This window comes from Vicugna pacos, chromosome 11, assembly GCF_048564905.1.
Source record: "Vicugna pacos chromosome 11, VicPac4, whole genome shotgun sequence".
Lineage (NCBI taxonomy): Eukaryota > Metazoa > Chordata > Mammalia > Artiodactyla > Camelidae > Vicugna > Vicugna pacos.
The window spans coordinates 24,351,810-24,373,745 of NC_132997.1; the positions used below are offsets into that span (position 1 = coordinate 24,351,810).

At 40.4% G+C, this 21,936-nt stretch overlaps 1 protein-coding gene across 2 annotated transcripts in view; it reads left to right on the forward strand.

The window, feature by feature from the left end:
* Positions 1-442: 442 nt before the first annotated feature.
* Positions 443-21,936, forward strand: part of TARBP1 (tRNA guanosine 2 -O-methyltransferase TARBP1) — a 60,545-nt gene continuing 39,051 nt past the window's right edge. For both annotated transcript variants that reach the window (XM_072970943.1, XM_072970944.1), the window contains exons 1-11: positions 443-1,437; positions 4,509-4,606; positions 6,019-6,088; positions 8,271-8,419; positions 9,431-9,483; positions 11,118-11,215; positions 13,657-13,792; positions 14,580-14,676; positions 16,067-16,156; positions 19,139-19,280; positions 21,478-21,577. In XM_072970943.1, coding sequence (XP_072827044.1) covers positions 504-1,437; positions 4,509-4,606; positions 6,019-6,088; positions 8,271-8,419; positions 9,431-9,483; positions 11,118-11,215; positions 13,657-13,792; positions 14,580-14,676; positions 16,067-16,156; positions 19,139-19,280; positions 21,478-21,577 — 1,967 coding nt within the window. In that variant the 5' untranslated portion in view covers positions 443-503. The remainder of the gene's footprint in view (positions 1,438-4,508; positions 4,607-6,018; positions 6,089-8,270; positions 8,420-9,430; positions 9,484-11,117; positions 11,216-13,656; positions 13,793-14,579; positions 14,677-16,066; positions 16,157-19,138; positions 19,281-21,477; positions 21,578-21,936) is intronic.

The window sequence follows — 21,936 nt, forward strand, 5'->3', positions numbered from 1 at the left end:
TCAGCCCAACCCCTAGCTCATAGCTGCAGTACTTCCTATGGCCTCTAAATCATTTTTGGTTTCGCTATTTATTTTTTAGCAGATGTCGGGAACCCATTTCACACCCACTGTGTCAGTCTCTGTGGGTGGTGCCAGCCTGCACCTTTGTCAAAATGAGCTTCGAGGTGATCCTAAGCACAATTTACATACCTCCCTTTGGCCCATCCTCACAGGCACGCCTGATTTAGTGTCTTCTAGCAGGCCAACCGCCAATTAGGAATCGATGGAGTTAGTGTAGATTGTATATTAATTTAACGAGGGCCTCCTTTCTTCTTAAAAACGTAAGGAGCGGATCAGACTCCAGGTAGTGCTTGGTGGAATTTGTCAAAAGCGCGCAGAGGACCAAGACGGGAAGCCAAGCCCTCTACCTGCGGGCGCGCGCCCGGGCCAGCCGCGCACGCGCACGCACTCGCGCACGCCGGCTCCTTCCTTTGGGCGCCCGGCCTCGGCGGCGCGCGGGGCAAATGGAGTGGGTGCTCGCGGATGCGCTGCTCGCGCAGAGCCGGGACCCCCGGGCCCTGCTTGGGGCGCTGTGCCGCGGGGAGGCGTCCGCGGAGCGCGTGGAGACGCTGCGCTTTCTTCTGCAGCGACTCGAGGACCAGGAGGCGAGCGGGGGCGGCGGCGCGGGCGCGCTCCCGGAGGCGGCGCGCGAGGTCGCGGCCGGGTACCTGGTGCCGCTGCTGCGGAGCCTGCGCGGGCGCCCCGCGGGCGGCGCGGACCCCGGCTCCCCGGCCCGCCAGCGCCAACGCCTGCTGAGGGCGGCGGGCGCGGCCCTGCGCTCGTGCGCCCGCCTCGCCGGGGGCCCGCAGCTGGCGGCCGCGCTGGCCGAGGAGGCGCTGCGCGACTTAGTCGCCGTGGGGCCGGCGCCCGGCCTCGAGGGGGCCTCCGAGGCGGCCGTGGAGGTGCTGGCGGCCGTGGGGCCCTGCCTGCGGCCCCGCGAGGATGCGGCGCTGCTGGAGCGGGTGGCGCAGGCCGCCCTCGGCCTGGCGCTGGGCGGGGACGAGGCGGGGCCGGCCGAGGACGCGGCGGCGCTGGTGGCCGGGCGGCTGCTGCCGGCCCTGGGCCAGTGCGGCGGGGCGGCGCTGCGGGCCGTGTGGGGCGGGCTGGTCGCGCCCGGGGCGCCCTCGGGGCCGGGTCGCGTCGGGCCGCAGCTGCTGGTGCTCAGCGCCCTTGCCGAGAAGCTGCTGCCCGAGCCCGGCGTGGTGCGCGCCCTAGCCGCGCGCGAGGCCGGCCCGGACGCGCGGCGCTGCTGGCGCTTCTGGAGGACCGTGCAGGCTGGGCTGGCCCAGGCCGAGGACGCCCTGACGCGCAAGCGGGCGCGCTACCTGCTGCAGCGCGCGGTGGAGGTGTCGGCGGAGCTGGGGGCGGAGTGCGCGTGCGCCCCCCAGGAAGGAACTGGTACTTGCCCCTCCCCCCCACCCCAAGGGCCCATCCCTGCCTGACTTTCTGGGAGGGAGTTCCTCTGCTTCCGACAGTCAGCTCCAGGGGTCATCTCCGCGATCCATACAGAATTTGGTTATTCTCATGGTTCCCAGAAAGCCCGAAAAACCTGGGGAACCTCATCTCAATGTTGTTCTTTGAAGTGATAACAAATCACTGCAATAGTCTGCATTTCCTCACCTTTCTGACCCACAGCAGTGAGATACTGCATCAGTGGGGTAATATAGGAAGGGGACTGAGCCCCTGCAGGATTTTACAGACAAAATTGTTCCTATGTCGTGGTAGGTCCGTTCTAATGAAGGGCTAGAGCCCATCAGAGGGATAGGAAAACTATTTGCAAATACTGGTCGGTGAATTGACTCTTGAGTGTTAGAATTTTGTCCTGGAAACCATCACACTCTTGAAATTTCTCTTGGTAGTTCTCTAAACAGGATTTGTTCAGCATATGGGCCTTAAGTCGACCTTTTGAGGGTATTTTTGCAATTCATTGGAAAGAATGAAGTTTTAATTTTTTCTAACATTTTAAGCCTGTGTAGGAATAAATTCCCACCGCTTTATTGCAGAACAAGAGCAGATGAAATAGCAAGGCCTTTCAGTTTGGTTTGTTCGTTGAAATATGTGACAGTCATCTTAAGTTCATTTTGAGCTGTCAAAATCCAAAGTGGATTAAGTGATTCAAAACTGCCTCAGTAGACACAAAATTTCTACTTTTTCACCTGTAGCTGCCTACTTACTTATACTGGTAAAGGATTTTTGCTTGGCTGAAATTGTGAGATTAGATTTTTATGTAAGTTGAAAACATGAGATAGTAATATTTTAATGGTCCGTAAGTTGGTGATCATCCAATAAGAGTTGTCACTGGAAACATTTTTAAAATTACCAAAGTTAAACATGCGTTTATTTTAAAGAGTCAATCCTTCTGCAGATTTAAAGATAATGGTCTTTCCATGCTTGCCCCTCCCCCCTAGTTTCTTTCCTTTCAGAGAGATCAACCACTTTTACCTCTTTTAGCTGATTATTTTGGTATTTGCCCCTCTATCTTGAAATAATCTAGTTATATCATGAAATCCTTTGTCATACTTCTCATTTTGGTTAAGTGTGGGTTCAACATTTACAAAATTATGATCATGAAAATACTGTTCACAGGTGATGTATATAGTAAACTATGATGATTTTTTCCTTCCTGCAGGTTTTTCCTAGATTTGTGTCATTTTAAAATTTGTTTGGTTATCTCCATGCTTATCACTAATTCAGCCCCAAATTCTTAGTTGTCTAAATCTGCTGTACAAAGTCAGATCATCCGGCATTATAAGTTTTCCCAAAGTCTCTCCTAGTGTCCTCTTACAAGCTCAGCCTGGTGCACAGATGACATTCTTAGATCTGCCTTCACCATCATCCGGGGGATTCCCTTTACCTGAGTCCTGTGTTGGAGCTCTTGTTTCCTGGAGTTCATATCTTGTTTTTTGGTTTACTCATTTATTTTGTTGTACTTCATTTTCCATTAGTTTCCTAAGATAATTTTTTTCTGAGATAAAAAATTTTAAGACCTTGCATATCTGATAATTTTGTCAAAGGATCCTTAATTTCTGATGTTTTTATTTCTGCCCTTTCCATCTGACCCTTTTTTTTTTATAGTTTTCGTCTCCTGAAAGTCCCCATCTGTTCGTGCATGTTGTGTATCTTTTCTGCTAGATTCTTTAACGTACTAATAATCTTGATTATGTACAAGTTCTATACCTGGACCATCACTAAGCCTGGTATTGTTTTCTATTTTATCTCTTGGCATTAGGACCACTTGACCTTTGAAAACTTGTCAAAATTTTATTTGATTTCTTAACTGCTTTTTATTTTAGTGGCCATCGCTTCCTCTTCTGTTTGGCCAGAGGCAGAACAGTTTGTGTGTCCTGTCTATTCTTGGGAGGCGTCCTGCCCTTTGGAATTCACAACACCTGGTTGCACTGCAACCTCAGCTCTCTGACGGGCACCCCCAAAAGCTTAGGCTTCTGTAGATTATCCAGCCTTTTCTCTTCGTTGGTATGGCAGTCCTGTTCTCGTGTGGCTTTTTATGTCCCAAGTCGGGGCCAAGACCAAGCATGTCTAGAGCCTTTGTTTTGCTCTCACATTTGATCATTTGATCGAAGGCTTGATTGGGGTAGAGTTCTAGCTTGGAAAACATTTCTGTTCGAGATTTTAAAGGTGTTGATCTGTTGTCTTAGAAGCTAGAGCTTCAGATGTTACTGGGTAGAAGTCTGGAACCATCCTGAATCGTGTTTGTTTAGATGTGATGTTTTCTCAGTGGAGGCTGTGTCCCTGGGATTCCGCTGTTCCAGTTTTGGCATGGGCCTGTGTACATCCTTGTGCTGGGCACTTGGTGGACCTCTTTGATCTGGAAATCATGTCCTTTGGTTCTGGGAACTTTTCCCAAGTGACTTTGCTTTCCTTCCTCCCTGTTCACTTTCTGTTCTCTTTTTGAATATTGGACCACCTGGACTGGTCTTCAAGGCATCTTTTCTCTCCGATTTTCTATGGTTCTGTCGTTTTGCTCCACTTCCTGGGTGATTGCCTCAACTTTATTTCCAGTCCTTTCTTTTGAGTTTCTTGTTTTTGCTATCAGTTTGTGTTCTCATGTGATCTTTTTCATTCTTGGATTCTCCTCTTTTTAATAGTGTCTTTTCTTATGTCATAACTGCACTGTTTTCTCTTACCTCTCCTTAAAATATTCGTGAAAGTTTTTTTCTTGTTTAGGTTTTCTTTTTCCTGCATAGTTTTGTTTTTTCTGGATTTCCTTGTTTGTTTGTTTTAGTCTCAATCTTTGGAGGCTTCTCTGGATGTCTGGTGACCCTTAGATACTTGCTCATATTTAAGAATGTAGAACCAAAAGTCATGTTTAAAGCTCTCCATTGTTAGAGAATGCAGTATTTGGTAATAGTGGTGTAATTTTAAGAACTACTGTCATTTAGAAACTTAATGAAGTTTTCTACTTTAGGAACTAAGTCTTGGAACTAATATTCTTTTTTAAACCATATTAGGCCCAAGTCTGTTTTGGTGGTCTGAGAAGAAAAAAGATGAGCTGCTAAAGTTTTGGGAAAACTATATTTTAATTATGGAAACTCTTGAAGGAAATCAGGTAAGTGTTTTCCTATATTAACAATCTTATGTAGATGCGGGTTTTTTATTTTGTTTTCTTCAAACATTCTGTAAAATTAAATAAGACAAAAAGACCAGTCTGGATATAGCATAATAGAATACAAGTGTACTTTGTTTCCTCATAGATACAATTTGAAATTGAATATAAGCTCAGGAAATTAAAGAATACTTTCAGTTGACTAAAATTATTATTCAGAGAATTTGGTGTATTCAATCTTCTCTGACATTTACTTCTTAAGTGTTTGTTAGTTTTTAGTTTCTTGATGTTATGAGTAATCAACAAAAGAAATACACACTTAGGAAAATATTACTTAAAGTCAAAGGTAAATTATTATTAAGTAATTATTAGTCCTTTGAGTTTGTTTTTGCTTTTCTTTTCTTTTTAGTTTTTTTAGTTTCTTTTTGTCTTTGCATACGTGGTCCTGAGAATGGGAAGTTGAAAAATCACTTTGAGTTGACTTTGAGTTCGTGTTTTTAGCATCATGGAATTTTTTAATTGAGAGGAATCTCTTAAGATTACCTAATGCAGTGCGGTGGTTCTCAAACAGTAACAGTCCTTAAAGTCTCCCAGGTGGCTTAAGTATAAATTGCTGGGTCTGGTACCCCAAGTTTCTGATTCAGTAGGTCTGGGACGGGACCTGAGAACTTGAATATTTTACATGTTCCCTGGTGTAGGGGTTCCCAGTCTGTAAGCTGCAGGCCACACGGGGGCAGCCGTCTGTCGAGTCGTTACCAGGCGTCAGTGCAAACGCACACTGAGCGCAGTGTGGCCTGAAATGAGGAATTACTCACACGTGCTAAATATATATGCAGATGCTTGGATGAGGAGTAGGGAAAGCATTTCTAAAGTCATAGAGAATTTTATGGTTTTCCTTAATCCGTAGATCTGTTAAGATCTCACTGTTCAGAAATTCTGATTTACCTTTAGTTGGAAGGACGTAGAAATTGGCCTCTGGCATCTACAGCGCAGTCTAAGAGTAAGGAGCACTGAACTCTGACTGGCTCTGCTTCTAAATGTGTGACCCTGAATGACTTGAGTGACTTAATTGTTTCAGTATTTTTCCTCCTTGTGTAGTGGTATTATCAGCCCTGCCTGTTTCCTGGGACGGTTGAGGATCACGCGATGTCCTTTATGCTCAGGCCCTAATTGTGACGTGACTGTAACTGTGTTCTGGGTCATATTTGTTAGCTTTGCCACGCTCCGTCTCACAGCCCTGAATTCATACAGTTGAAAAACTGGGCGATCAGGCACCTTCTGCGTATTTCTTGTGCATAGTGGGGAGGTGGGGGGCGGGGAACAGAAGAGCTACTGTTATATAAATAGATGAAAAATTCTTTTAAGTTTTTAAAGGTGAATTTTCATTTCATATGGCTTTTTGCTTTTGTTTTCAGATACATGTGATAAAGCCAGTTTTACCAAAGCTAAACAATCTGTTTGAATATGCAGTGTCAGAGGAAAATGGTAATACTTCCATTTTGATTTTTTATAACATTTCTAGTTTTTCCCCTTGATTTTATAACAAACGCTGTTCATTGTGGAGGATGTTTATGAATAAATGAATTTGCCGCCACCAAGAGCCAGCTGTTGACATTCCAGATACATACCTTGTGGGTTGATTGTAGTATTTTTTTCTCACTCAGCGGTGTATCCAAATGCATTTACCTATATCCTTAAATAGTCCTTGAGAATTTAATATCAAGTGGCTGCAGAGTTTTCTATAATTTAGAGGTATGGTAATGAAAAATTTCAGACATTTATAGAAAACGAGTTGATATGATGAACCCTCATCACCCAGCTTCCACAGTGAGCAGCTTGTGGCCAGCCTCTGCCTTACACGTAACTTGCCTCGAATGATTCTGAGGCACATTCCTAGACAGCACATCATTTCATCTGAAATTATTTCAGTATATAGCCTTAAGGGATAAGGACTCTTTGGTAATGTTTTAATGATGGCATATTATGCGTTTTTAATTTTATATTTTAACTGCTTTCCATTCTTATTCTCCATATCTCTGTTTCATTGTTCGAGTTGCTTTCTTGGGGTTTCAGTATTATTCTATAGGTTGGACTTCTTAGGAAACTGCTTTCCATTCTTATTCTCCATATCTCTGTTTCATTGTTCGAGTTGCTTTCTTGGGGTTTCAATATTGTTCTATAGGTTGGACTTCTTAGGAAGAGAACATTCCAAGGTATTGTTTTAAATTTGGTTTTAGGTCCTTAACCAGTACGGTATTATGTGAGCATTTTAGGAGAAATAAAATGAAGCCCGGAGAGCTTCCTTAAATTATTTTATGAAATTAGGTTTAGATCAGTGGAAAAGCTAAATGCAGGCTGATGGTGTCTTGTATTCACATGAATGATAAAGTGCTTCATGATCGTGTTTACACATGAGATTAACCTAGGTAAGTGGGTTGTAGGGCCTGCTTTAGGTAATTACAGCTTTAACGGTTTGAGCCCTTAGGGACTGAGCTCTACTAGCTGATTGCTGTACTTGTTTTCTGATACACTGGGGTTTTTCTCAGACCGTAAGAATCTACAGTCCCACCTGGGGCTAGAATTTAATTCAATCCTGTTGTGACTTCACTTACGCATTTACTATTAAAATGATTCTCTTATTACCATGTTTTGCCCTCAACTCTTGGCAAACCAAATCAAATAGCAGTGACAGATTTTGAAAAATTAACCATTGCCAAAGAACTGAACAGGCATCTTGCTGTAAGTTACACACACACAAATGGATTGATTTATTTATAGAATGCGAGAGCTGAAAAAAATGCTGTATTTTCAAAAATAGAACTAGGATATTTCAAAAGAGTTAAAGTATCTCTAAAGTGCATATAGATTTCATTTTTTATTTCTCACTCATTTATATATTTGCTTAATAGATGTTTACTTTAGTGTCCAGAGCATCCTAAACACTGGGCTAAAGTGGTGAGACAGATGTGCTGTTCTGCACTGGATTTTTGTCTGTTTTCCATGAACCAATAGTTCTGATTATAAGTCCCATACAAGAGGCTGAAATGGACTGTCCAGGGAGCGAGGCCATGCCCTGGAGAGGGCAAGCAGGAAGGGCCTGCCTGAGGAATGACGTGGAAGTTGAGGAGGGGGCTCTGGGTGCAGGAGCCCTGAGACGGGACCAGAGGAGCAGAACAGGGAGGCACAGGATAGTGGTGTGGGGTGGGGGGTGTAAGGCTGGGACAATTGTCAGGGTCAGTTCCTGCCTTGTTCTGATTCTGTTACGAGGTTTGAGAAGCCACTCAAGGGTGTTCAGCAGAGGGGAGAGAGTTTCAGGTTTCCGTATGAGAAACAAATGAAAGTAAGGTGAGAGAAAAGTGGACTGAAACCACCCCAGAGCTAAGGTTCCAACCCGCGTGCATGGGGTAACATTTAACTTTTGTACCCTGTAGCTGCCATAGCATTTGCTTGCGGTCTTTCTAAATAAAACTATCTGAAAATGGAATACTGAAGTTATTTTGGCCCCTTAGTAATTAGATACTCTTGGATGTGATTAAAAAGAAACTCAAGTTCGTAGCGGTGTGGGGAAATTAATGTTTGTATGTGTGATTGTTTATGAATATATCGTCCACTGTGGAGGGACACTGTGTGAGAATCAAATGTCAATGCTGCGTGTTTATTTCCACAGGATGCTGGCTCTTCCACCCATCCTGGCATCTGTGTATTTATAAAAGAATGTTTGAAAGTGAAAACAAAATCCTGACCAAAGAAGGTGTTACTCATTTTTTGGAGCTGTGTGAAACAAGGGTTCTCCCATTTTCACCAGAATTTTCTGAGGTAATGACAGCGATGCCTTCCACGCGTTGCCTCTGTCAAAGGACGAAAGGCGAAGGCATCCGTTGTAGCAGATGAGATCTTCAGAATAAATACTAGGGCTCTAACATTATGAGTAACATTTTACAGATTTGAGTACATCAAATCCTATTTCTCTAAACTCAGCTATTGTACTTGAAAAGACTTCCTGTAATGTAGTTTGTCGACAGGCTACCGGCCTCATGACCAGTGTGAAAAAGCAGCTCTTTGGTGTCAGTGTTCTGAGCAGAAGTCAGCAGGGTGAAAACTGGGCCAGAAGCTTGTCGGTGGTCCTGTTCCACGGTCCTGAGTCTCTGAAGTCTTGCTGCCTGTCTAGTGATGCCGCTCCCCCAGTTCTGAGTCAGTGAATTGTTATCCACTGTATTGAGCATACGTGGTCTTTTGAGCTGTGGTATTAGCGTCTACACTTCCATTTGTCAGACAGCACCCAAAGCAAAGAGATTGTGACGATCACAGCTGTGCTTTCACGTTTTATATTATGGTGCCTGTGAGCCATACGATCACTGACTTGGGGATGGTAATTGAGCCCCCCTTTAGAGGGAGCCTCAGTAAACATCCCTCATTGTCCCACTGCATGGACAGTGCTGAACTAGGCATCGTTCCCTCCGTTCCCCACCTCTTGCTCTCCTGTGAGCTTGCTTTTGTCTAGTGATAGTTTTGAGGATAGACTTCCACATTTTCCACCATGTGTTCCTCCTTTGGATTCCTTCCTTCCTTCTTAATGTGTATTGTCTTCTCAGCGTTCCGTAGGTTTTTATCAGGTGGGGAAATTCAGTATTTTGTCATTCTGGTGGAATTTAGGTGTCCTCCAAGGCCGTCACAAGCTAACCTCCAGCAGAAGAGATGAGCTTTGCTTATAACGGCTCTTCTGTAGCCTGTGTAGGATGTGTGGGTGGGGCAGGCTGAGTTTTCAAAATTACAGTTACAGCTTAACACCAAATACTGTTTTCCCTTTTTTTTTCTCTCTTTTTTTAGTTTATTGTTGGACCGTTGATGGACGCACTTTCAGAGAGCTCTCTGTATAGCAGGTAAACACGCATTGTTACCAAGCAGCTGTGCAGTGATACGTGCTTCATAGACAAGGGTAACGTGAGTGTGACAGGGACCAGGCTGTTTAATGCGTTTGGTGCATAAGTACATGTTGCCTCACAGACATTCAGCTCTTTCCTGCCATGTCGTCCCTTCTGCGTTTGTTACTTCTTTTGCCTTTCTTTTAGTTACGTCAGGTGTTCCTCTTTTTCTTTTCTCTCCTACTTGGGCCCTTCCATTCCTGGGCTTCCAGAAAGGGCATCTCACAGAGCTTCCTTCCTTTCCCTCACTCCTGCCTGGTTTCCGCCCTCCTGAAAATCATAGTGGTTTTGGCTGACCAATGCTTGACACTTTATTTTCTCCTCCTTCTTTTGATTTCAACTCATAGAAAAGTTGTGAGAATAATATAAAGATGCTCATTTACCTTTTACACACTTCACTACCTGATAATGTTTTATCACATTTGTTTAATCATCACCTCTCTCCCTCTGTGCGTGTGTGTGTGTGTTCATCTGTTCCTTAGTTCTGTCTGCCGAGCAGTCTGTCCATCGTTCATCCATCCATCCGAAATCCATCTGTTAATGCACCCACTTCCAGAGCAGCACCATGGGGCCCATTCTGACTTCCCCATTTCCATATCTGATGGGGTGGCCATTCTCCAGAATACATTATTTATTTCCCACCTTTACCCTTTGTCAAAGTTGATAATGAGAAGAGTTTGTCTGTGTTGTGCCCTCATTTTCTGAGCATCATCTGTACCCTTGAATTACATCTTCAAAAATGTCCCTCGCTTTTGAAATTGTTACCTTTCTAACTCTGATAATTAAATTTGTATTTGCAAGTCTTTTTTTCTGGTATACCTGTAACAGAAAAAACGCTCACCACCAACTTCTTTAAAATTTTTAGATTAGTCTAAGTTATATTAATATTTAGTTCTATTTAATAAATATTGAAAGAGCAGAGCAATGGTTGATTTGAAAATTATTTTTAGTTTTCAGATACTTTGTTACTATTGAATCATTTTCTGAAGCAGTTAGACAGCTGGAGAGCAGTAACACCAGCTTGGTGCTTTCTGAAGGCACGGACAGACGTGTTCATTATGTAGCACCTTCAGTTTCTGGGCACACTTATTTGTTCAAGTAACAGGTGATGTTCCTGGCAAAAGTGGATAGCAGGCAGGAAAGAAATACAGCTTTAGTAGATGTTAACAATTAAATGCTCTTTCAGAAGTGATTTATTACCAACCTACGTCTTTCTATGAATGTTATTTCTTTAAAATTATTGGATTATGGGTTGGAAACAGTAAAATATAATTTTAAATTGTCACTTTTAGACTTTTTTTAAATGATACTATTTGGCAAGATTCACATATAGGTGTCAGAGAAAGTACCATAAAAAGGAAGTCCGTGCCTGCTCAGATAGAGCACACCACTCACTTCCGTTTTCCTGGGAGATCTGGATGTTTTTGTGACCAGGAGGAGCCTCAAGATCTTTCTGAAAAATAAAATGAAATTCAGGAAAAGAATATAGTTTTATTGTTGAAACACACTTGGGCCATATTGCATTTAGTTTCAGTATACTTATTTGTAAATAGATTTCAGTTTTTTTTTTTTTTTTCTCCATTTGTCTATAGGTCCCCAGGCCAGCTAATAGGAAGTGGTTCACCATTGGGACTGAAGTTACAGAAGTTTTTAGTTGCTTACATTTCTCTTCTTCCAGAAGAAATAAAAAGTATGTGTCTGCAAAGAGTTTCTTTTTAATTTATTAGCTTAAGTTTTTAAAATTTTTAATTTGTTGATTATGAGCACTATCCTATGACTATTACCATCAGTATTGTCAAGATAGTTCCGTTTTCCAGGATTTGGAGATTTTGTCAGAATTGAACAGGCGTCCGTGGACTTTGAGTACACCCTTTACCTCATTGGTGTGCCATGGAAGCGGTGTTTTAATGTGTGCTACAGTTTGCCATTCTTTCTAATTGTCTCTATTCAGTTTCAAAAATCAGCAAAATAGTTTGGAGAAAGAAAGAACCTGGGCTTAGGAAAAAGTTGTAAACAGAATATCCATTGTGGCAGACTTGCCCCTTTGTAGGTACTGACTCGGAAAGATAAGGAAAAATTACTGCTTTTTGTAAGACCTTGTGTCCCAGAAATATCCCACTTCTTCAGGCTGGAGACGTGTTATTCTTGCTGATGAAATATGTTGGTAAACAAAGCACAAAACCCGTGTTATTTTGCTTGCTGGTCCACAGGATTTACTCTGCTTCCTAAATCTTTATTTCATTATGGGCTTTGTGAGCCTTGCTATGAAATATATGTATTTTTTTCTTTGGTATTTAATGTGCAAACAGGGTGAACCTGGTTATTTTATTATTACCAATAGTAATATCTATTCAAAAGTCAGGAAAGGGAAAAGATGGTCATCTGTGTAATAACGGCTTTAGGTTTACAGAATATTGATTGTTTTAATTAAAAAAAAAATTAAAGTGGAGACAATACCTGTCAGAGCTACTCTGTAGCTTGGTAAGTTTGGAAGTTTACAGTCTGGGGATGAATTTGCTGATCCCATTGCCCGTAGCACAGTGAGTGAGAGGATAGTGGTCAGCGCCCCTTAGAGCCTCGGGGCCTGGTGTCTGTGGTGGTGCCAGGCACTTGGTAGACCCTTGTCCAAGTGAAGACTGTGAAATGGAAGCTTGGCTGTTACCACGTTCCTCGTGTCATGAGTTGGGTGTTAGTCCACCAGAAGGGAGGGCAAGTGAGACGTCTACTTACACTTTATACTTTGTAGTTTGATTTTCAGTCAACAATTTCCAGTGTTGTGCTAGACACTTTGGGAGATATAAAATACAGGTAGCACCCTTCCAGGAGCTCCCAAGGATTTCCTAAAAATCATTCTACAGTGATGATCTGAGGAAGCAGTCAGATTTTCATTAACTACATGGCATGAAGGTCCTTAAGGTATCACACATCAGCAGAGAATGCACAATAAAGCACCACCCCTTTGTTATCTCAAAATGGTTTAATTATAGTGATTAGATCCAGGGGAGGTAAGAAATAGCCTGTGAGAAAGATCTGATACTATTGTTTGCAGATACCAGAGGCCAGTTACCCTTGGTATTTATCCTGTTTTTGTTTTGTTTTTTTTTTAATATTTATAACAGAAGAATGGCTTGCAACAGTAAAAAATGTATCTTTTACCTTAACTTTAAAAATATATATAACTTCATGGTTACTAGAATCTCTATAATATACTAGAATACTTACCTTACTATAAGGAATTAAATGGAAATAATGTTGATTTTTTTTCCAACAGCCTTTTTGAGGTATAATTCACATACTACAAAATTTATTCTTTTAAATTGTTCAGTTCAGTGGTTTTTAGTATATTTACAAAGTTGTACACCCATCATCACTAATTCCAGAGTATTTTCATCATCTGGGAAGGAAACTCTGTGCCCATAAACAGTCACATCTCATTCTCCATGTCCCCAGCTCCTGTCAGCTAATTTACTTTGTCTGTATTCTAAATTTTTCATATATTCTAAATTTTTCATATAAAAAACTTCGTGTGTTTTTGTATTCTAAACATTTCATATAAAAGAAATCATATAATATGTGGCCCTATATTTTATGCCTGGCTTCTTTCACATAGTATAATGTGTTTAAGATTCATCTGTATTGTAACATGTATTCATATTTTATTCCTTTTTGTGGCTGAATAATCATTGCAGAGATACTTCACATTCTATTTATCCACTCATCGGTTGGTAGATGTTTGGATTGTTTCTGCTTTTAACTGTTATGAATAACTCCTTTGAATATTCACAGAACAAGTTTTTGTATGAACATAGTCTTTCACTTCTCTTAGTTATATACTTAAGAGTGGAATTACTGGGTTGTATGGTAACTCTGTGTTTAGCTTTTAGAGGAGCTGCCTGTTTTCCACAGTAGCTGCCCCATTTTGCATTCCCACCGGCAGTGAATGAGTTTAGTTTCTCCATGTTCTTGTGAACAGTGGTTACTATCTGTCCTTTGGATTAGCACCGCCCTAGTGGCTGTGCAGTTACATCCTTACAGGTTTGATTTCCATTTCCCTGCGTGATGTCTAACGGTGTTAAGCACCTTTTCATGTGTTTATTGGCAACAGTGATTCCTTAAAACTTTTTCTTTCAGGTAGTTTCCTGTTAAAGTTTATTCAGAGGATGACAAGTAGACATTGGTGTGCTGTCCCCATTCTGTTTCTGTCTAAGGCTTTGGCAAACATCCCAAGATGTAAAGCCCTGGGTATAGAAGGCCTTCTCGCCCTCAGGTAATTTACTGTGTGTGTGTTCACATATGCTTATTTGTCAAAACTTTCCATTAGTAAATTTTGTTCTCCCTTCTGCTTTAACCCATAGTGAGTGGTTTTAGTTAATACTGGCATTGGCATTTTTTTAGCTGTTAATTGTATACAAGAAAAAAGTAAATTAAAAAAACTATTATTTATATAGTTGAACTTGTTTTATGAATTACTAATTTAAATATATGCCTAATTTGTACATATATATACTAATATATATTAATGTATGATATATAATATAAAGCTATATATAAAAAATAAAGCTAATATATAATATGTATACTAATATATGCTAATTTAAAGATATCAATTTAAATATATTTATATAAATGTAATGTATTTAAATACTAATTTAAATATATAAATAAGAATTTAGATATATTATATTTATATAAATACATACTGTTGGATTTTGATCACTTTAAAATAAGGACAGTAAGTTGTTTTTATTATATTGGTATGTAGGAAACTAGAGAGAAAATATCCAATGGCAATATTAATTACAAAGTATTGGAAAAAAATGTAAAATTCTTATTTTGAAGGTATCTTCATTTATAGTCTTACTTTTAAAAGAGATTTGTTTCCTATTAAAATTGAGCTCTGTTCGAGGCCTCAGTGGAAAACAGCAGCTTTGAGACACTCCTGGCGGTGACCTTCTGCATTAGAAATGTAGACGGTACCAGCCCAGGTGTCAGTGCTCACAAGTGCTCAGAGCGGTCTTTGGGGCCATGACGTGCATGCGTTTTTCCGGTGTCAGGGACGTCCTCCAGGGCACCATGATCACACATCAGATCCTGCTGAGAGGGGCGGCGCAGTGCTATCTCCTTCAGACGGCCATGAATCTGGTAGATGTGGTGAGTTTGTGTTTTCACTTGTGTTAACTTCAGTTTACAAGTGTTCCTCAGTGGGTGGGTGTTCATGAAATAGCTTGACAGGCCTGTGCTGCTGTCCTTGGAAAGCCCGGGTTGTCGGGCTGGCCCTGGGTGGTACCGGGACCTGGGACTCTGGGGGGGCTCCCGCTGCCCAGCCCACTGCAGAGCGGCGCCCTGTGCCCGAAGAGCTCGTGCAAACAGTGTGGTTTATACTGAAGTGGTGTCCCTCCTGGCCGCCTGGGACCCTGGTACGTGCTATATAGAGGGCGTCTGCCCCCAAAACCCCCGGGCGCTGGGTCTCTGAGCTCCCCTGGTGGACACTGTGCGAGCTGGTGGGGTAACTAGGGGATACGCTGGGGGAGGGCTCTGGGCGGCTTTCACCTGGTTTCCTCGGTGTTTTTCTCCATATCTTCCAGTAAATTGACATTCAAGGAATACATACTATATTCTGCATTTTTTACAGAGCCCACTATTGCTGAGAACAGGGGTCAGCAAACTTTCTTTTGTGAAGAACTGGACTAGCATTCATTTCAGGCTTTTCGAGTCATTCTGTCTTTGTCACAATGACTCAAAAGCAGCCGTAGACCGATTATAAATAAATGCGCATAGCTGTGTCCCAGTAAAACTTTATTGACATGATAGGCTGTGAGTGGCTTTGCCAACACCAGCCCCTGGCTTACAGCCAGGTATCTTAACTGTAGATGTGCAATCTTAGGGGAATGAAAAGGTGTAGGTGGGTTTCTTAAGGCAGGGGTCATTTTTGTGGCTTTGAAAAGTAGGGTTCACTTTTTAAAATTTTTTTATTTATTTATTTTTATTGAAGTACAGTCATTTACAATGTGTCAGTTTCTGGTGTACAGCGCAATGTCCCAGTCATGCATGTATATGCATATATTCATTTTCATATTCTTTTTCATTAAAGGTTAATTATAGGATATTGAATATAGTTCCCTGTGATACATAGAAAAAAATTTTTTTAATCTGTTTTTGTATATAGTGGCTAACATTTGCAAATCTTAAACTCCCAAATTTATCCCTTCCCACAAATTCACTTGATTTAAGGGTAAGTAATTTCTTATAGGATGCTTTTGTTTTTGCTTTTAGATTATGATCATCTTGTCTCTAAGATGGTAACCTTGATTTTAAGGAAAACAGGTTGACAAAGTCATCTTTCGTTTTATATAATGGTTGTTTTTAATCAGTATCTTCACTGTAAAAGTTGGGTAATATTTTCTTTTTAAAAAATAGCTTTTGAGTTAGCTAATGGTGTTCTACTTTAAATAGTATGCTAGATTCCTTTTACACTGATTTCTTACACAGTTAAGAATTTAAATGACTGATTTTTTCAAACTGCACTGTCCCCTGCCCCCAGGAGAAAGTGTCGCTTTCGGATGTCTCAACTTTTCTCATGTCTGTGAGGCAAGAGGAGTGCTTGGGACGACAAACTTCATTGTGGACAGAGGTGAGATTGCAATACGATTTTTGAAAACTTTGTGAGAAACTGTTCCTAGTAGAATTCATTTTATATAAAATATAGTGATGCTTTGTTACTTATCAACAGAGATTTTTAAAAATTGAGTGGACCTAACTAATAATGCTGCTAAGATTCTGGTGGACCAGTGGGAGACAGGAACTGTCTGGGACAGAGGGAGCCCTGTTTAGAGGAGAAGGTGGTGTCAGTGCTCAGATCTCACTTCTGGGTGAGGTCTGCATTAGGAGTAGTGGTGGCATTAGACTCAGAAACAGTGAGAAATGCAGACTCGTCTTTCTCTTTTTCCGTTCGTTCACTGCACTTTCATCTGCTCAGGGCCCCAAGCCTGACGTTTGACCAATTCACGATTCTTCCTGACTGTTTGCATCGAATTCACCGTGAAACCCTCAGTCTCTTTCCCCGTTTGCAGCCATTGCTCTAGTGGAGACCCTCCCCTGGTGCCACCTCGGCTGTGGGGGCTTCTTCCTCCCCGAGAGCCTCCTCTGCTCCCACCGCGGGGCAGGGCCTCCAAGTCCCCTTCCTCCTTCTCCACTTCGTTTTTGAACAGAGGATGGGGGACTCAATTCATGCTACTGATGTTAGCACTTCTCTGTTACAGACTCGGCTGAATTCTAATCTGTGTCCTCTATAGGTTATATACTTTTTGAAGACAGGAACCTTTTTTTTTTTTTTTAATTTTGTATTTCTCCAGTGCCTAAGAGACCACTGAGACTCGGGATGTGATTATTTCCTTTAGAAAGCACCTCTGGCTTCGGGTGCACAGAGAGAAACGAGAAATCAGGTTGAACTACGTTAACACAATTCAGGCACAAAATAATGAGGGTGTAGAGTTAGGGTAATGGCAGAGGGAGTGAGGAAGGGGCTACCTGGGGCCTTTAAAAGTTTGAATTTCACTTTATTTTTTTGATCATAGTACATCTAATTAGGTGGAATCTGAAAAATTAGGAACTGTGGAAAGCAAGTAAAAATCACCTGTAATGCCAGCCATCAAATCCATATTTTTTAGTTTAATTCTTAATTTTTTGAATGTGTGTATTCTCACTCTTGCTTATTTTGAATGATATTTTAATACATAGCATATTTCTAAGCAAATTAAGGTTATACTGTTTTGAATTTTATTTTTCATCTTCACATACATTTGAGTATTTTGCAGCATGTTGCTAAAGAATTCTCCAGTATGTGATATTTAAACATTCAGTTGGTGGAGGGGTGAGGTATAGCTCAGTTGTAGAGCACATGCTTAGCATGAACAGGGTCCTGGGTTCAATCCTCAGTACCTCCATTAAAAAAATAAATAAAATAAAAATTCAATTGATTAACTATTTTAGAATTTATTTAATCAGTTCCATTTGTTGGACTTTTGCTTCAAATCTTATTTCATCTAGAAATGTGTACACCTAAACGATAAGGATTTTAAAGGATCTAAGAAACAGACCCTTCTCACACCTAAAAATGTTAATTCGTTTATTGATGTCAAATATTCAGTGTTTAAATTTCTCCAGATGTTCAGTAAATGTGTTTTTCTGTTTTTTGCATTTTGTTTCTTCAGATATTGTTATTAACCAACATCCATAGTTTACATTAGGGCTCACCCTTTGTGTTATACATTCTGTGGGCTTTGATATGTACCCATCATTATAGTGTCACACAGAATAGTTTTACTGCCCAAAATATCCCACGTCCACCCATTCACTCCTCTCTTCTCTTTCTGCCCCAAACCTCTGGCAGCCACTGATACTCCTCTGCCTCTGTAGTTTTGCCTTTTCCAGAAAGTCATTTAGTGGGAATCATACATTATGAAGCCTTTGCAGATTAGCTTCCTTCACTAAGTAACATGCCTTTAAGATTCTTCCATGTTTTTTGGGGGGAGGGTATAGCTCAACTGGTAGAGCAAATGCTTAGCATACATGAGGTCCTGGGTTCAATCCCCGCTACTTCCTCCAAGAATAAATAAATACTAAATAAACCTACTTACCTCCCCCAACCAAAAATAAATAAATATTTTTTTAAAACCTAAAAAAAAAAAAAAAGACTCTTCCATGTCTTTTCATGGCTTGATAGCTCGTTTCTTTTTATCACTGAATAATATTCCATTGTCTGGATGGACCATTGTTTATCTGTTCACCAACCAAAGGACATCATGGATGCTTTTAAGTCCTGGCAATTATGAATAAAGTTGTTATAAACATTTATGTACATACAGTTGTGAAGACATAACTTTTCATTTGGGTAAATACCAAGGAGCATAGTATTTGGATGGTAAGAGTGTGTTTAGTTTTTTTAAGAAGGTGCCTTCCATCTCCACGGTGCCTCGTGTCTGTGGTTCCTCCACATCCGAGGACTCATACAACCACGGGTCGTGTTGTACCATAGCCTGTGCTGTGCAAGAATATCCCTGTATAAGTGGACATGTGCAGTGCAAACCCACGGTCAGCAGTCAGCTGTGCTTTAAAAAGCACATGTGATCGAAAGTAAACTTGCAAGAAGGGCGGGAACTTTAATTATAACTTATATTTCAAATTCTACATTCTCTCAAAAACAAACATATCCTTGTTTGAGTATATGAAGCTGGAATGAATTTTAATTTAAGGTTGTAATTTGCTTTGCATGATGTTGTTTTTCACAGAGGGATGTTCTTTAGAACACCTTCCCAAAAGATGCATTTTATATTAGGTGCTTTAAAAATTCTTTCCTGTTAAGAACTTTATGAATTCTTTGAGGAGATTAGAAAACACACACACACGTATGTCTATGTACATATACACAGACATACTTTTTCTTGTCTGCACTATCTTGGGAACTCAGTGATGATAATAAACATTCTGTTACTTTGTTATGTTTGGTCATTTAAATTCAGTTAATTGTGGAAGAAAGAAAACTGACTTAGAGATACGAGAAACCCTTTGTTCAGTGAGTCTTTTAAAATAAAGTAGTAACTGTTTTCTTTTCCAGCTCTGTGATTGGTTGCGTGTTAATGAAAGCTGTTTTAGACGAGCCTCAATTGGTAGTTCTACTGGACTCCACGAGACGTCGACTTTAAATGCTTACGTCAAGAGCCTCGTCCAAGAGTATATCAAGTCACCTGCCTGGGACCGTAAGTCTGAAATCGTCTTATGGATTGATGTAACTGAATATTTTCAAAGAACTTTTTACTAGTTTTTCAGATTGAGATACAGGCTTCACCAAATGCATGCTGACTTACTGATTGCAGACCTGTATTGCAGAGAAATAATGTGAATAACAGAGGGTGAAAATACTCTTTCCTAACTTGTACTTTATCTGTTCTTGGACTTGAAGTTTTAAGGTTTTCTAAATGTTTTAAGAAACTAATAAGTCGCCAGAGTAGGAACTGATACCAAGTCAATTTATTAATTTATTCTACAATTACTGAATCTTTCAGCGAGATCTTGCAAATGTGTTTTTGGAGCCTCTGTAGTGGAAATATTTGTTGACAAATCTATTCCTCTTTTGTTTGTTTTTAAGCATGACATTTAGTGTGAACTGATTGTGAAAAGTAATTCAGAGAAAAATTAGGTTTGAAAGGATGGTTATAGTTTTTATTCATACCGAACACTTAGCAAAGATCAGTTTTGCATCTTCTTTGGGGAAATGTGTAAGACTTCATGAGGGAAGAACCATTAGCAGATTCATTACTTAGGATTCTTTTTACATTTCCACTGCTTCCTCGTCATTAAAGTCATTAGTGATAATTTGGGTAAGTTACGTCTTTAAATTTAACGTGTCTTGTATTTCTTAGCTTTGTCTCAGACCAAGTCATTTTCATCTTCTGATTTCTCTAATCTGATCATGGAATAGGTTGTAAATGATCAGGTAATTATCCTTCCAAAATACATGAGTTTATCTGTTCGTCCTTCTTAGAATAACATTTCTCTTTTGTGTTTTATTTTCTCTATGGTCTAATAAATTTTCCTTGCGGTAACTTGGAAGATTCTTTTGCTAGGCCTGTAAAAGTAAATAAATTTTAGTTCCTACTAGAGGAAACATAGATTAAACTCTCTAAAATATCTATGGAACTTCTTAATTCAGAGTATACAACAGCATCAGATCTGATTAAATATTCAAAAGTGGATAAAAGTTTTAGAGTTTCTTCCTTAACTTTTCTAGGACTTAAAATACACTGTTTAATACAATGTACTTTTTTAAGTTTTTAAAAAACTGGCCTCAAATGCAAATGAGATGTTTGCATGTGTGTGTGTATAATATTTTTGTTTTGACTCTTAACGCCTTTGGCTATGTGCCTTTATAAAATTTTAGTTTAGTTATCAATTACTGGGCAGTTTTCAGAATAAGTTAATACAGTCCGAAGAAAACATTATTTAGCTTGAGTTTTGGGGCATAAAATACATGTAGTATTCAAATTTTTTAAAATACAAAGACTCATCAGTCCAAATGTTTTCAATATACATGTAAAGTAGCTTTTTTCTTTGGGTTGGACATGGTCGGTACAGATAGAATGTACACTATTTATTCCGCAAACATGTATCAAGGGTTTTCTAAGTGCCAGACATTGGAATTACAGAGGTAGAAGATATGTCCCCTATCCTCAGAGAGAGCATTGTCTAGCAAAGGAGTTGACAAGTAAGCAGATAATCTTAGTGCAGTGCCTTGAAAGACATAAGCACTGGGGTGGGGATCCTAAGCGAGCTGTCTCCATCCAGGGCAGGTAGACCTGCAGTGGTTGGGAGAGGTCTCCGATGGGATGACACGTAGTGAGTGAATAGAAATGAAATAGAAAGTGGGTAGGAATATCCCTCAAGGCTGGGGTGAGCTTAGACCCAGGGAACTGAAAGTAGGTAGGCATCTCGCTGTGTCTGTCTGTCGGAATGGCTGGAGTGGTGAAGAGGTCAGGATGAATATGAGTTAGGTAGATACATACGTGTATGCTGTATCATTTATATGATGTACAACAAAACAAAGCAGCGACAACAGGACCACACAAAACCAGAATCATCAACAAACAGAAATGTTGGAGAGCTTTCAGAACAGGCTTTTTGAGTTAGAGAAAGTGAGACATGGTTTGGAAACAGCAGTAAGAAGAGCTTTCAGAGCTTGGAAAATGTCGTGTAGTCGCCCTGCAGCAATATGTTGCTATTCATACCTATGTGTGTAAAAATGAGCCATCCTGTAGGGTGTTCTGCCACATTTCATCTCAGCTGAATTTCTCTAATCTAATTTTGATGAAACACAGACATTTAGCTGTTTTATTTTTGAAACAGTGTCTTGGAAGGATTTTGTTAATGCTTTGCAAACATTAACTGTTGTTATTTAAGGAGGAGAAAAGTGCTGCATGCCTGACTGGTTTGAAGCGAAGCTTGTTGCTCTGATGGTCTTGCTGGCCGTAGATGTGGAAGGAATGAGGAGTCAATATAGGTAAGTGTTTCTAAATTTGAAAAGAAAGCTTTTTTTTTTAAATTTAAAGGTCAATTGAATTTATGGTACATAGACTTCTCAACGACTGGTACGGAATTGATCACAGTGCATTAACAGAGGGAACTAGAACATTGGCAATATACTAAAGAAATGTTGAATATTAACAATAAATTAATAGGACTAGAGGTTTAAACTAGAGAAGGTCAAAAAAAAAAAACCCAACTATATACATGAATCTTTGCTTTAAGAATGGGTTGTAAGATCTTAGCATAAGATTAGGTTAAGACATTTACTGGATTTTACCCCTTTGTGATATGTGTAGTTTTTTTTTTAAAGATAATAAAGACTCATTTATATTT